General features: G+C 35.5%; 1 protein-coding gene across 15 annotated transcripts in view; it reads left to right on the top strand.

Moving 5' to 3' along the window:
• NBEA (neurobeachin) overlaps positions 1-17,233 on the top strand; it is a 499,798-nt gene that overhangs the window by 306,616 nt on the left and 175,949 nt on the right. For all 15 annotated transcript variants that reach the window (XR_009818508.1, XM_061993741.1, XM_061993751.1 and 12 more), the window contains one exon: positions 3,077-3,201. Coding sequence is in view for 14 of the 15 variants with exons in the window: in XM_061993741.1 (XP_061849725.1) it covers positions 3,077-3,201 (125 nt within the window). In the remaining variant the exon portion in view is untranslated. The remainder of the gene's footprint in view (positions 1-3,076; positions 3,202-17,233) is intronic.

Genomic DNA, 17,233 nt, shown 5'->3' on the forward strand with positions numbered 1-17,233 from the left:
TTGTGCCTAGTACAGTATTAGAAAATGTAGTTCTGCTTGATTTACAACCATCAAGTAGAACTTCCTTAACAGCTACCTAAATTCACGAAAAATCTTAAAACCTGAGTTATATTCACAGGATTAGAATATAAGTATTTCTAGAGTACTGTAATCTAGGGCATAGGCAAGTTAATACTGATACAGTTTGTAGCTCTGGACTTTTAAAGCAGGTTAAAGTCTTTATTTTAGCCTGGAGATTATATGGAGATTATAGTATTTTACTTATTATTATATTTTTCATATAATCCTAAAATGAAATAACACAACTTTTTAGCAAAACCTACAAATCTATCTGTAATGCAAGTAATGGAACTCAGCCATTCAAAACTTTCTGTAAGTGCAGCCATCAGCTTTTCAGGCATCTCCTTTCTTGTTAACAATAGGGTAGGAGAAAATAACTTGTCTTTTCATTAAAGATGTTGTTCAAAGAGATTGGGCTAAATCTGAGAGTAACTTGTTAAGGTTCAGAAACCTTTTCTGCAGAGTTCAGGTACCATCTCCCAATATTCAGAGGTATGTGGTAACATGGAATAGACTCTCATAGAAATCTCTGGGAAGAAATTTTAGGTTTTATTTTATTTTGCACCATACTTGTGTATTTGAGGCTTCTTTCAGATCTCTGGTAAACTTGTCTTTCTTGGATCTCCAAAATAAACTTTACTCTCTGCCAGTTTCATCTCTTCTTTACTTAGCACTTCATTAAAATAGTGACTATAAAACCTATTTTACTTTCAGCTGAGACTATACAGTATTCTTGAGATTGATTATTGAAACTAATGTAGAAATAGATTAAACACAGAACAAATTAAAAATGGAATTTTTTTCTCTTTTAATATGTCTTAATTTCATTTTAAAAAAACTTACATAGTTATATAATTCTTATCAACATAACAGTATTTTTTATTATTATTGTGTAGATAAATGCCATTTGAGAGAACTCTTGTGTTTAAAAGAGTTTTCATTAATATCTTTACTCCTGTTTTGTCATGGCTTATTCTTAGATGGAATTAAAAAGGGAAGATTTATTGCCTTTTAGAAAAATCACTATGATAAAAAGCTATTAGGATTATCCTTTACATCATTACTTTAAAATCTGTATTGGGAGTACACCAAGAGTCTTTTAAACTGTAGGCCAATTTACCCATTGTTACATTCGTATCACATAAGGTCAAGGGAATTCAGCAGTGACAATAAAATTATTCAGTGCTCAGTGTAGGAGGAGAAATGATGGACTAATAATTCAGGCTAACACATCTATGAGCAAAAGCTGTATCATAATATAAAACCAAAATAGGCTGTTTTAATTAGCAAAAGATAATTGTCACTGAAGATCGCAAGATAATTCTGTCTCACAACATGAGTGCCAGGTCATTAGTGCTGCATCTTCCCAGTATGGGTGCTCGGAGTCACTGCCTCACCTTGACACAAGATGCTCGGAGTTGGTTTTGGTGAGGAAGCAGCTCCCCCTGAACCCCTGATGTTACTTCCACACTGCTTGTAGATAAGTAAAATGCCTGTTCTATAAAGCAGCAATGACCTTCACACAGACTCAATAACCAAATATTGAAAACAGTCATTCAGAATGCAAAAAAAAAGCCCCAGCATTGACTAAAAATGCTGTGTACTGCTTCTGTAAATCTGTAAGTGGCTAGAATATACGCTGCTATTATAACCACTTCCCTTTGTGCCATGCCCTCCAGAATTGATCCAGATCTCATGACAGCAGTTAGTAAAGTTGGACAAGAACTCATGCCAGCATGAAAAAAATTAGTTAAGTGTACTATAAAAAGTGAAAAGGTCTGTTCTACATGAGCATATTTCTGCATTTCCTCTGCAAATGGCTACTGCTGCATAGGTTCTCAGAATTAAGGCAATATAGAAAATAGTGTTTGAAGTAACACCTGTAAAAATCCAGCAAAGATGTAGCCCACATTTGTTTATTTCTGCTTTTTGACCCCACACCTCCTGGTTTTGCAGATATCTTGAAAATGAATGGTTTGAAACAGTGGTTCCCTAGTTATGGTCTGCAAGGTCATGATCTGCAGAATCATTTTAAGTGTTTAGTGCATTCAGTTATTAGTTTGATGATAAGGATGCATCCACAAACATTTTGAGTATTTGATGGTGATCCAAATTTTTTTTAATGTTGACTTAAAATACGGCTTGGCCCAAATATCCCACAGCATTCTTATAAAATTATGTGGGAGGTGTTTCTGTTGATAGATCAAGAAGTTTCCTGAAAGTGGAGCTGGTTGTTTAGAAGGAAAGTTGAATACTAGATGATTATATATGTGTATACTTTGACTTGAATATAGATTAACAATGGCGTCTATCATTCTTCAGAATTTTAATTTTTTTTTTTTTAATGTAAAAAGGAACTGTAATGCAATGATGGCCATGGTTGTTAATGGCTTGTATTAGCTGGAAGCTATAAAATCATCCTGGTACTCTGTTAGTGCTGGAATAATAATTTACCAAGACAATTACCACATGGAGGAATTTTTTTGCTGCTCTAATTCAGTGTTATTAATAATGAATAAAATTGCAATTTTCTCAGGTTGCTAGGGGCAGTGGGGAATTATTTCAATGAATATTTCAGCACATTAGTTTAATCATAGTTCCACAAAATTCAAGTGGGCAATATTTTATACTTCTAAGTTCAGTCTGCTAAGGGACCATAGTCATTAAATTGCAAACTATTTGCACTGAGGTCCATTCTATGATTTACAAGCCTTGTTAAAAACACTGTAAAAGAAAGCAAGCTGTGCCATTAATACTTGTAATTTGATGCTGCATTTGTTAATGGGCTCGGTTTGATTAATGTTTTTAGCAGCAGGCAGAACATTTTGAGACAGTGCTGAGGTTTATAATATATAAATGCAGGTAAAGAAACGTTAGAATATTGTAAGTTTTAGTAATATATGTTTTTACGAGACTATTCCTGAAATGGAAAAGCAGCAGTGAAATTATACTATAATGCATGTAAATACAGTTCAAGCTGTGGTAGGTGCTGATGTGTGTGTTCTTTATTTCATAGCCAACTGCATGACTTCTGGCGCTTGGATTACTGGGAAGATGATTTGCGCCGGCGAAGGCGATTTGTTCGGAATGCGTTTGGGTCTACTCACTCTGATGCTCTCCTAAAAGCTGCCATGGAATATGGTCAGTACTAACTCCTTCTTAAAAATGTAGCTTTTGATGTTTCTTTGATGTCCATGAATCCCTAAGAATCGTGTCTCTTATTTTCCAAGGAGAGTGCTGAGAATTCCTAGGACATCGTGTTCTTACAAAAGGAATTCTTTCAATTCTTACACTTTAATGAACCAGAAGACTTGAGTTTGTGGGCTGTTAAATTTTCTGATCCCCAAGGGATTTACATTATACCTCTCTAGCATTCCCAGACGCTAGTTTTGAGACACTGGTAAAAGTAGCTGAACGTGTCTCTTCAGAATGACAGAACTGCTAGGCCATCAAACTAATGTGTTGTAATCATTCCAATGGAGACCTTTCATGAATGAGAAATTACTTGGTTATTAAAAATACTAGTAATTTTATCCCAGAATGCATAATCTCAGCCAAAAGGAGGCTTTTTCTGCACATCATTAGATACATAAGAACTTGTTGAAAATGATTATTTTAAGGATACTTGTTTTTTGAATAGTGAACTGACCACATAGGAACTTCTGTCTAAGAATTTAAGGATTAGCTGATGTTTGATTTTCATTCAGAGGTGACTGGATTACAAAAGCAGAAGGAGAAACATGCTTACAGATTCTCTTATAACATCTAAAACTTCGTATGTTTAGTGACAGCAGACTGAACCTGAGTACTCCAAAAGCCTAGAGCAAATTTATTTCCCAGGTTTAAGCTGGAGTACCTGTCATATCAAAAAATGGGATTTTTTTAAAGAATATTGTTATATTTTTCTGTTATTTTTATTTTGTTTATTTTAAACTGTAGCATAGAAAGTAAAATCCTGGGATTCTTTAGCTTTTAGGAGTGAAAAACGGAAGCAATTATATACAAAGCAATTTGAACCTTTCAGCTGGTGTGTAGCCAAAGGCTAATGTTGCCAGAAGTTCTGAATACGATAGATATAAAGTTAACTCTGTGTGACCTACACATTTCACCAACTTTTCAGCTTGTTGAGGCAAATAACTGGGATTAAAACAAGGTTAGACATATAAATTAATATCTGTGGGTGCAGTTATACTTGCTAGTGTAATTTAATGCTTATTTAAATGTGAATGCTATCACGTGCAGGACATCAGGTCATAAACTGTTCATGAGCTGGATTAAGGAAGACATTTTTCCCAGTAGTACGTAGTATTGCGTATTTGACAAAGAGGTTTTTTTTTCCACGTTCTTTCAAAACATCAAAATAGAGATCAAAAAACCCCATCAAAATAGAGGCAAATGCAAAACTGTACCAATTGCTGTGTTGCTTTTGTAAGAAAAATTATCATCAAAATCATGTGCTTTTTACTTTACGCAGAGCCCCTTAAAATATTCTTATTGATTAATATTTTATAATTTTTGATATTAAACTAGCATTAAAACAGGAAGAAATATGATTTATAAACTATTACAAGAGTTTAAGCCTTGATATCATTCTGATTTTAAAATAACAAGAGCTTTCCGTTTACTTAGATGGACTTTGTTTCATGCCTTTATAGCAGGAATATGGTATCTTTGGGATAAAATTGTTCTCAGAGGACGCTGGAAATAGATTTATCTTGTTTTTATGAGATCTGTAACACAAGTTTCACTTAAGCAATTTCAATATGTTCCAAAGATTGTCTCCATGTAGTTTCTGTGTTCTAGTATTTTAGTGCAGGTGATAGGTGCCTGGTAGTAGACCTAACTTGCAAGACAAAGCTACAACCAAAAGAAACAGAAAAATTGAAGTAGACGTAGTCTCCTATTGGATACTTTTCTCTGTTATTTCATACTACTCACCTGTTAATACATTCAACAGACAGGAAAATTAAAGCTCAGGTGTGTTTAGAGGTGGTACACATCAAACAGTGACTGTATAAAAATTACAATAGACTGAAGCTGTTCTTGTTTGCCAAATTACAATAAATAATCCTTACTTTTCACAAATGTATTAAAGTTAGCATATGGAATTTTAAACCAGCATGCATTAAAGTTATAATTCGTGGATTCTATCTAGATGTACTTGCTTCTCAGAGGCTTAAGCCTTTGAATTTTCATACTGAAACTTTTAGCTGACCTTTCTCTGTAAGAAAACATCCTTAACAGTGATGTTATTTTTATGCCTCTTGGTGTTACTAATGAGTTGAATAATTTATGAGGTTGTCATGTGAAAGGGATTTGGTGCAGTTTGATGTACTTTTAGCCTCTGGTGTTGGAATGTGATTAATAAAGAGCTGTAGGCGGATTTTTTTCGTAGGGCTTAACTTTCATTGTGGGGTTTTTTATAAGTTTTGTTTTGATAATTTTGTTTGAAACAGTTTGATAATAAAATACCCCTAGCTTCTAAAACTAAGCATGGTATCACACTACAGAAAGAATTTAAAACATTTTTGAAAAATCATTCTGCATAGTTTTCCAGTGACAGATTTTTTTCTGACCTCAGATACTTTGTTGATGAGAAATAAACTATTCATCAAAGCAAAATTTCTTGGGCTTTTGTTATATTAATAGCAATTTTTTTTCTTGGCTGATCTCTCTAGTACAAGTAAAGTTATTTTGAGCATCAATAAAATAGTGGAAACGTCTTACAAGTTTTTGTTATCTACATTGACTGTCAGTTATCATTTAGGATTTTGTGCATAAATATTGCAGTGGAGGAATGTTTAGTCAAAGCCTAAGTCAGCAAGCTCCTCAGTGTCTACGATCAAAGGCATCAACTTAAATAGGTCTGATCAGGCATTGCAGAAGAGGGCAGGCAGTTTCAGCTGAGCAAAAATCACAGAGCAAAGATGACAAAATTAATCAGTCATTTCTTTGGCAGTAAATAATAAGATATGCTGAGGACTGCAGATGAGAGAATTTCCAGATTCCTTGGAGATATGCCTGCTTAACACCTGATTTATCTAAGCTTGTGCAGTCATCAAGATATGACCTTGATAAATAAAAAAGTGCTGTAGAGCTACTTCAGTATTAAATCGGAGTTCATGTTGAATATATGGATACTGTAACCAAGGAATAGAAGAATCTTGGAAGTGAACGCTGTGTCTGTGATGTATATGTTTGTTTTAGAGAACAAATGTTACGTTCTACCTTGAAGAACTACAAAAAAAACCCCAAAACTGATAATTTTAGCTGATAAGCGACTTCTTCCTGTAGGAAACATTATATGTTATCTACTACTGGGAATTAGTAGTTTCTCAGATGAAGTTTCTGTGTAACTACAGGCTGTAAGTCAGCCGTTGTATGCATGTTCAGATGTCTGGTTTTGATAAAATGTAATATGCATACATATATGTATGTATGTGTGCATATATATAGTCAAAGTACTTGGCAAGTAAAAAATATTGCAATGAGAAATTATAACATTTTTATGCCTGTATACAACTGTGTGAAAAAAATACAGCTTCTTCCTATGGCTATACACTTACCTGTCTCTTGAGACTGTAGGTATGTCAGAGGCATTATAACATTTACAGGGCATGGACTGGAGAATGTTTCTGTTTGGTTTAGTCTCCTCCAGTTGTAAGTTTTTTTATATTAGGCGTTAGATTTGTTTGTAGTCTTTTAAAATGGCTTTCATATCTGCATTTAAAATTCAAGCATAATAGCATAATTAGTTCAACATTGCGTCTGCTATGCCCTTTTGTTTTAGTTAAATTCTTCCATGAATAGAAATACAGATTCTTTTCTCCCTTTTGTGAAGCTGAAGGGATACTACTTACTGAAGTACCAAAGTGCAAGCTAGAAAGGGTTTATTAACTACCTGGAAACTATTAGTAGAGATTTAATTTTATAGTATTGATGCATTTTAAAGAGTTCATATTTTAAAGTTAGATGGAGTTTCAATGCAGTTGGTTAAATTGTAGACTGAAAAGAAAGGAAGAAAAAACATTTGTGTAAAAGATAATAAACTCTATTCCTCTTCCACAAATTTTACTACCATAAGTGCATGAAATATGCAGCTATGACCCAATTCACACTGATTCTGTACATGTGGTGAAAGAACTGTCTCTTCCAGTTAATCACCTTAACAGTTTACAGTCACTGGAGATTAGTATAGATGAGATACTACTGTACCACCCTGCCAGTGAGACAGAATACTTCTTCACAAAGGTCATTTTAAGAGCAAAATAGTTACTTTATTAAGCTTTGGACTTTAAACTGCAGTGCACAAACCATAGGGGTGAACATAGGTGCAGTGCACATAGAAGGAGTCCAACGATAGCCACAATCTCTACTCTGCACTGAAGGAATGAGACATGAATAACTCAGTGCCTGTGTTCTAAACATATATGTGTAAGCAAATATTTCTAGTACCTGTGCTCAAGAATATTGTGATAGATCCTGAATGCTTAGAATGAAAAAGAAAAAAGTAAAAAAGGAAAGAAAAAAAATGTATTGGACACCTAATTAGCAGTCTTATTTCACATGCAGTTCCAGCTGAAGCAGACTGTATATGGCTCCTTCTGAGACTTGTTAGTGCTCTAAGTTTTGGCAAATGCTGTGTGTACTCATCATCAGAAATACATGTTCATTGTACAAACAGAATTAACAAGCATCAAGTTTTGCAATCTGAAATATTCAAATCTGAGATCTGTTTTTGTGAAAGTAGCTGGATTTTGATAGACTTTCAAAGAATTGCAGGCAGAATTTCTTCAGGCTGCTGAAGCACTAAGATTCCCACAACATTTAGCTTCAAGCAAATACTACTCTAAAACAAAGGCTATGTGGGTTCCCTGCTATGAAAATGGAAGTCTGAAATCCATGGGAACTCATATTCAAATCAGGGTTTGTTTTCAGAACAAGGATTCCAGGTGTTCCATGAACCTTAAATTAGCAGGATTCTGGTTTTGAGAGTCCTTCAATGTTAAAAATTTACCAAGATGAACTTTCAGTAACTGTAACTGCAGAGCAACCCCTCAGTCTTGAGAAGTCCAGCGCAGTTTTTTGACACAGCTCCCGACTTCCATCTCCTGATGGAAACCTTTCCTCATATGAGAGATGCTTCAGTCCATTAACCATATATTAATTAGCCTGTTTTTAGACTCTTTCCAGTATGGCCGTATCTCGCTTGGGCTGTAGAGCCCAAAACTAGTCTCATCACTCTAGTTGTGGCCTCATCAGTGCTGAATAGAGGGGGAGAAGAATCACTTCCCTCAACTCACTGGTAATGCTTTGCCTAATGCAGCCCAGGATACCATTAACTTTCACAGGAGAGTCACATTGCTGACTCATGTTCAACTTGGTGTTCACCAGGACCCCCAGGTCCCTTTTTTGCAGAGCTGCTTTCCAGCTGGGTGACTGCCAGCATAAATTGGTGCCTGAGGTTGTTTCACCCAGATTGCAGGACTTTGCACTTCTTGTTGAACTTCATAGATCTCATGTCAGCTCATTTCTCCAGCCTGCTGAGGTCCTTCTGGATGAAAGCCTGACCTTCTGGCATATCAGCTAACCCCTTCAATTTCAGATCAATTACAAACTTGCTGAGGGTACACTCTGCCCCATCATCCAGATCATTAATGAAAATGTTGAACAGATGTTGATCATTGTAAAGCACTTCTAATACCAATTTGCTCATGGACAGCATAATATTTATAATTACTAACATTTCGTTTGCTTTGACTACATGAGCCACAAAAGTTTTTGATAGCCTTTTTTTTTTTAACTTAGTTAATACACCCTCCTGAAAATTAGTAGCACACACAATATCATAAAATATGTTGCTCTGGGGAAATGCAAGTGATGACCCTCATCTAACTTCCTAAACTAATATTTATTTAAGCAATGTCTTGAAATCTGAACATAGAAGAGAATGGAAAAACAGTCCTTGACTAAAAATAAACCCTATATCCCTCACTGTATTCATGTACATTTAATTTTAGTCTGTAAGTAAACAGAAGTTGACAAATTTTTTAAGAAATACCATCCACTTTATGGACAGAAAACACACGTATGTTACTTGATGTTCGGTGTTGAGCATTTTAAGAATATGTATGCAGTCACTAAATTAATCCATAACAATGCTTCCATGTGTCATCAAGTAAGTCTTCTTTGTTCTTTAGTCTAAATGTGGTCATGCTTTCATATGAGACAAGTGTGTAAACCATTCTGCTTCACCTAGAGCACCTAAAATAGTTCTCCTGCTACACAACTTCTGTTTGGTATGTGAGCTAACATTCACATCTCCAGCGTACTCTGAATGAGTTCTACATACAAATTGTGTGCCTGAAGGAGTCATGTATTTTTTTTAAGCATAGCCATTTCAGATTTCCTTCTACAGCTTTATAACTGTAGCCCAACAGTGCCATCCACTGCTTCTCCAAATAAATTCCCAAATATTTTCACATTCATACTTTTAGGGAAAATATGACACGATAATTGTGTCCTTAATGTTTTACATGGTAATTGTCAGATACAGATGAAAATGAAATGCCTTTAAAGAAAGTTCAGGAGCAAGAATTTACATTAGGTATTACTAGAAGGACTAGCAAAGCAAAATCCTAGTTCTGAGAATAATTAAAGCTAAAGTATTAGATTTAATTTTGTCTTCTTTATAATACTTCTTGGCCCTGCCCCATCACAGATATATTCTCATTAAAAATATCTGATATTACGGTAGCACTTATAACCCACTGTAAGATAATGAAAGACACTTTCAAAGTGTAAACTGTTATAGGATTTGCAAAGGTGGAGTACTGAATACTGTTGTGTTGAATTGTATTGAACATTCACTGTCTCATCTTCTGCTGTCTGTCTAGGTGATGGAAATGAGTTGCAATTGCATCTCAACAGTCCTTTGTAGTCTTTTATTATGCTGTTATATGCTATTTCTAGCACTGGACTTTTCATAGCATCTTTATACTAAGTTTTAAGTATAGATTCATGAATTACTATTTTTTTTTTCAAATCTTGAATGTCAGAATCTCTGTCTTGACTATAACTCAAGCTTTTATCAAAGACAAATAGGAAACTTTTTGTTTTTTCCCTCAAAACCTCTGTGTTGGATTTCGAATGCCTTTCTTCTGAATTTTTCAGGTTATCTGGCATGACCTGGATTTTAGTTGCTATTACAGTCTAAGCTAATAGATTTTACTGCAGAACTTTCTGGCATTTTACCAGCAGTTAACATAACTGCTTCTTTCTTGCTTCTTCATCTGAAAGCATATGTCTCAGGAATGTTCTTGAAGTAATCAAATAGTCCTGTAAAGCCATTCCAAAGACCTAAAAATCACAAATGTTGCCAGTCTTAAAATTCTAGCTGCATTTTTCTCTCTTCCACCGTTATATTTTCTTGTGAAAATATCTGACTGTTCTGCCAAAAGAAAGTCATTTACTTACCAAAACTAGTAAACTACTATAATGTGAAATATTTTCAAATGCATATGAAGGGTGTATTTGTTCTATTAATTCAATTCTATTGCTAATTGATAGGGAAATAGAATTTACTGACCCATGTATATTCTCATGGAAACATTTTGGAAGAACGTTTTGGCAGTGAAAGTCTAATAGTACTTCAGGACATCCTTCACACCTGGGTGAATGTAGCTCTTGGGACTCAGATTTTGCTTTTCTTACCTCCTATTTTCTGTGCTTTAAGACTCCATATTAAGGAGTAATAGCACTTTAACTCTTCTTTGGCTACCAGTAAAAGCACAAAATACTCTGTTTTTACATTTTCTCCACTCCTTTGATTTCCAATGTCTTCTTGACTGCAGGACTTTGTTCTCCACTTTGTATATGTGTAAGTGGAAATGTGTATCCTTTGTTAAGGAACACCACTGAGTAAAGCAGACAAAGCTGGACAAAATGAGTCTAAAAATGCAAGGTGAAGTTCCACTTCTGCCTATACAGAAGAAAGTGTTTTCCAAAGACTTGGCTAGGATAGGCTGCCAAGCACACGGTTGGAATGGAGGGCTGTTGTTTCAGCAGTGCTGCAACCATTGCAGCCTAGAATTAGGTCGTTGTATAGACTTTAAGACTTAACTCTCCCACTCTTTCTGACAGCCAGTAGGAGGCATAACAGGCTTTCAGGCAATAGGCTCAAGTTCCTAAGAGCCTCTGGGTTACTTGCAAGGTGAAGATGGTTTAAGCTGGCTGAGGTGGAGTGCAGATGATTCCTTATCTTTCATAAAGAAAACAGAATCGATATGCATAGATTACAAAAATAAAGGAATCCATTTTTAGAGAGAATATGTATTTTAAGTTACCAAAATATTTTAATCATCTCTTTACATCACACTACATTTATCACAGAAAATGTAAATAGTAAGATTTGTACAAAAAAACCCCAAAGACTTATGTATATGTGCACTGGTTATTCCATATCTGTGCAGGCAGCTCTTCAATACCACTTATTTTATGTGTTACTCATTTTGTAGTGTTATCTTTGAAACACACACAGTAGTGCCAGTGTAGTGAAACAAACTCGGAAATTTTATGAGTTTCATCATTGTGCAAGATGCAGGCAAGGATGCAGAAGCAATGTATTAAAATCAAAATACATTTTGTGGAAAAATTCTCAAACACAGTACTAAGAGCATGACAAGAAAGACACCTTAGAATTAAGATTTCTATCAGCCATTGTATTATGCATGTTTTCAGTTATGTACCATATTTTGCTTTCCATATCATGTACACTACATCATTATATACCTTCTTATCCTTATTGTGTGCCTAAAGAGTGTATCTCCCAATGTATTTGTGTAAAGCCTTCAACATTGTCTACAGTAGATGTACTTTCCCAGATGAAAGAACCGTGCCTAATACTTGAGTGTTTCATTGGTATCTCTTTTGTTATATAGCACAAGTCATCCACCCTCACAATGAGGAACTTCTTCCTAATAGGCAATCTAAATCTGCCCTCTTTCAGTTTAAAAACATTACTCTTTGTTCTAAGACTTCATACCCTTGTCAAAAGTCCCTCTCTGGCTTTCTTGTAGGTCGCTTTAGCTCCTGGAAGGCTGCTGTAAACGTCTCTGGAGCCTTCCCCAGGCTAAGCAACCCAAACTCTCTCACCCTGCCTTCACAGGAGAGGTGCTCCAGCCCTTTGATCATTTTTGTGACCCTCTTCCAGCATGTCCTTGTCCTTATGCTGGAGGCCTCAGAGCTGGATGCAGTACTGCATTTGGGAGACTCACAAGAGTGGAGCAGAATGGGAGAATCACCTCTCTCAACTTGCTGGCCACACACCTTTTGACGCAGACCAGGATATGATTGTTTCAATGCCCTTAAAAAAGCTAATCATATAGTCTAGATAGCATCTCAAGTCCAGTCTGAATGGAAAATAGTGTTTCTAATGCTTGCAAATGTAACATAAACGTGGAAATTTTGCAAGTATCCTTGCAGTTACGTGGAAGGTTTGCACTCTCTTGCAATCTTTGTGAAGCAGAATGAAAGATATCACAGACCCCACATGGCAGCTTAATGGAACAGGAAATAAAATACTGCTCTCCTTTTTTTCTTTACTGCTGGCTGCTTCTAGGATTTCTGTGAGTTAGGTCTCTTTAATACACACACAGGCTTTCCAGCTGGGACAGTCATTACCATTCACCTATTTCAGAGACAAAATAATGAAAATCTTCTTGATTATCTCATTGAGCTGCTTTAGTAACAGAACCTCAGGATCTGCTTTATCTCAATGATATCTGTGTACCACTATTGTTTTGATTTTCATCTGCTAGACCACATTAAACAAAGGCAATTTAAAACTGAAGCTATTTTTATTTAAAAAAAAAACACAAACAAAACACAAAAAACACTGAGAAAAATTCTGTCCTAGAAGTAAGGAGAAAAGATTTGATTTTAATTTGATAGACAATTTTTATCTAGATGGATAATTTTGATAGATAATTGCCATTGCAGGTAATTGATATTTTGAAGGAGCTTATATATCTACAGCAGCCTGGCCTAAGCAGAAGTGCTGTCTGTTGCTGCTAGAGCTTAGTCCCTTAGTAGCTCTTAGTGTTAAGAACAAAAAACCAAATGTTAGGGCTGGAGTGCTGCCTCACAAATGTGTGTATCCTGTGGGTGCTGCCCTTTGTCTGGTGTTCCTATAAGCATTGATCTATGCAGAAATAGAAACAGTTCCTCCCACCAGTTACTCACACTGCTGAAGTGAAAATGATGTATGCCAGTTCTAAAGATGTGGTGATCTGTGTGAGGATGAAATGAAATTTGTACAGAAAAAAAACCCACAGTGCAGCACAGTGACCCAGCTGGAAATGCACTGTAAAAAAACACATATAATGGAGAGTAAATCTGGATGTTCTAATGGTATTATTATACTGTAAATTGTGTTATTTGCATGTAATGGGGACAATTCTTTTAAGAAACAGTTACAGGAGACATTATGTCATGTATAGCCCATTTTACCTATGTAAAGATTGCAAAAGATGTTCCTTCTGTATGTCTCAAAAGAACAGAATTTAATTGAACAGATTACCATTCCAGAAAGCAAAAATAATTTCAGACATGTTGGCCAATGGGTATCTTGACAAGCTGTTGAGGCTTTCTTCTGTAAGTAGGTAGTCTCAATAGAAATTATAATGGTTACCCAACTACTGAAATTACAATAGCTACTGTGAAATAATTTTAAACTTACTTCCTATACCTTCATTCCCTGCACTAGAGAATGAATTTTTCAGCTGTCCTTTTATGTCTCTGTATAGTGACTGTTTCCAAAGAGCTGATCTTGTTTGGATCTGATAGCGAAAGCTTATGTGGTGAGGGGCAAAATTGCCTTCTGGCAAAGACATAATTACCCGTGCTCTGGCCATAGGAAGGGAGAGTTCAAAAATTAGAAGACAAACCACAATACTACTGATCTCTCTTTCTCTTTAAAAATATTGGGGTTTGAGTGAATCTCATGGTTTGGAGATTCTAATTTTTAACTTTTAGGTAAGAGTTAGAAGGGTTGGTGTAGAATACTCCTATATGAGAGGTAAGATCATGTTTTTTGCATGCCACTGCATTACCACAGGGCTGCTAGCGTATACCAAATGTTTGTGTTTCCAAAGAGCATTTCATTTCTTCCCAAGACTTGATTGTTATTACCTTTTTCAATTAGAATATTTTGCAAGCAGGAAGCAAAACTGAGGCTAGCATATGTGGGCACAATTGCTCAGAATGTGATGTGCCTCTTTAGAAGTCCAACAACTTTGATGCTGCCTTTAGGCTCTACAAGCAGATAGAGGCAGAACATGGAGAAGTGTGCTTGAGTTAGATATTTAGAACTCAGATGCTCTTTCAAAAGCATAGAATGCCTCGTTTAGCAGACCTATTTCATTATCATGTCATACATATTTAAATTCAATCACCTTTTGCTTCTTACCTTATTAATTACATTTCTCTATTGAATTAGTTTGATTATCCTCTTCAGTGGCCTGTCTTAAGAAACCTTTGCTTACATGTGAATATTTTGAACTAAGAATAAATGAAATTCCTTTTCCCTGTCAAAACTAAATTGTGAAAATGCATTGCATGGCTTTGAAAATCAGTACACTCTATTAGCAGACCTGTCAATATAAAAAGTGCATTCCATTTCCACCTCTTGCTCTGATAACCTTTTCTGTGTTACTCAGAGGCAGTTCACATAATCAGAGTATATTGTCAGCTTACTGGAGTTGGGGAAGCATGAAATGAAAATCGCGTTAATATTGATCCAATTCTCTTACTTGCAAGTGTCCTTGATGTCCTTTCCACTGAGCAATAACTGCTGGTGGGATGTAGTTATTTTCCTCTCAGTTGTTACTGTATTTCTGTAAAATGGTTGGAGACACAGTTAGGAAAATTTTATTGCTCTTAATTATTTTTCCTGTGTATCATCTTTACCTGTTTAAGTGATCCACAGCGTATCAGAGAATTTGGTTTCCTTCTGCAATTTGTCAAGCTGAGGTATACAACAAGAGGCTGCATTTCAAACTGACAGGGATTTGTAAAGGTCATCAGTCATGAAATATGACTCCTTTCTTGTGTGTACAAGTTACAGTGGCAAACTACATCTTAATCCGAATATAAACACTTGACTGATTTAAGTTCCCATTAGAAGGACTTCTTCTGGTTCCAGTCAGAATGAAGACTGCCCTTCAGGAGCCCGAAATGCCTTATGACGTTTTCTGGGCTGGGCGTATCCAGCTCTGTTGACTGCTGACTGTTTATGGTCAATGCTGAACGAGTGCAGGATCCTTTCTCACATGCTCAGAGCACCTGAAATCTCAAGTAAATGTAATAATAATATTGATGACTTCTAAAAATTTATTTTGCAACTGATCTTGAATCTCAATTTTCCTACCTTAATCTATATTTCTAGGTAGGACCTGTTATATTAATATACATCACTTTGACTTTAGCTGCAAGTATCTACTGTTTAAAAAACCCTCAACCTCATTTGAGAAACGTGTTCATTTTGGCCTTTCCTATGTTCTCAGTCTCCTCATTCTCATCCTTTGTGTCAATCTCATTTTTACAACACAAAACATCTGAGAATTTTCAAGAGAAAAACATATACAACAGTATTTATTTACAAATTACCCACATGATGATAATTTGAGCATACAGTTATAAAAACTGGAGAAAATGTATGGAATGTCTATGAATAAATTTTCAGGTATTTATCTATTATAGAAAACAAAACTGTTATTTGATTTTACTTTTGGGGAAAGTAATTTCCAATACAAATGTATGCAATTTTTAATTTCTACACAATTTTCATAGTTCTTCTCTCTCATTTTTTCAAATAGCCTTAGTAATGAAAATATTATTTAGATTCCTCTGGCTTTTATTAAATCTATGAAAACCAGCCTTCCTTTAATAACAGTCACTTCTCTGATTCTCTGGGGAAACTAAATTATATGCCAATCAAAGCTGCCAGTTCCAGAAACACATTGCAGTTTAAATAACAACTCTAGCAGACACAGGTGGGGACAGTTCATCATGATATGCCAGCACCAGTCTGCTACTCAAAGCCAGAAGGCCAGTCTCTTGAGCAGACTCATGGATACCTGATGCACGTTTCCCATGGAGTGAGCGCAGTCCTAGGAGGATCAGCTCTGTTGCTATGCGGAAAGATATTAGTCTGGGGTGGAGTGGTCACGATCTGATGATTTAATCTGACTAGGTTTTGTAGAGGTCAGTTTACAGACTCCAAAGCAGCTGCTCTCTATAACTGTGACCGCTGTGAGGATCTCAGTGCCTAATCAAGTTAGTAAAGATTAGCAATGAAAGCAGGGGGTTAAACTGTTACATAAAGCAGGAAGATTACCTAGCAAAACTTTTTCTAAGTATTTGCAACTAAATAACACTGAATCATGGAAAATGATAGACAACAGTATTGCATTTTAATTCTGTGCACACATGGTTCTTCTGGTAAAAGTTAGCGTGTACAATAAACAAAAGAATCTCTCCTAAGAAAACACTTCTTTCTTTTAAACTCTGATGATAAACTTTGTTTTACCTGCAATATAATTTCATGGCTTACATCGTGACCTATCAGGTAGCTGCTCATGAGGAATAAAATGCTTAAAACTACCTTACATGATTCAAGTTCAGCAACAAAAGCAGCATTTGATGCAGTGGTACATACCAGTGATCCATAAGGAGGAAAAAGCAGCTTTACCTTTAAAAGATTCTGAAGAGAGCTAAGCTTCACAAAAACTGTACTTTAGCTGCTATAAAAGAGAGTTTTTAATTAAATGCAGCATTTTACTGTAAAGAGAACAGACTTTACTTATGTCAAAATGCTCCTTTAGAAACCACATAAAACTGTAAAAGACAATATATGAAAAAGGTTTCTTATAGAAAAGAAGAACACCATCCCATGAAGCAGATTTCCAGATGTTTGGAAACATTAGAATTTCCTGTCAGTATATTTAGGTAACATTAAAATGAGGTTAACTTTCCATTCTGCCATCTCTTTTCAAAGATCAAAGAGCGCTCACTGCATAAATTGCCTTATCAGTAATTCGTTGAAGTAAACTATGGAAACAACTTTATAAGAAGCAGTAGTCTTCTTTTGTTCATTACAGTATTACCAAGCAAT

This window comes from Colius striatus, chromosome 1 (genome assembly GCF_028858725.1).
Source record: "Colius striatus isolate bColStr4 chromosome 1, bColStr4.1.hap1, whole genome shotgun sequence".
NCBI classification, from domain to species: Eukaryota; Metazoa; Chordata; class Aves; order Coliiformes; family Coliidae; genus Colius; species Colius striatus.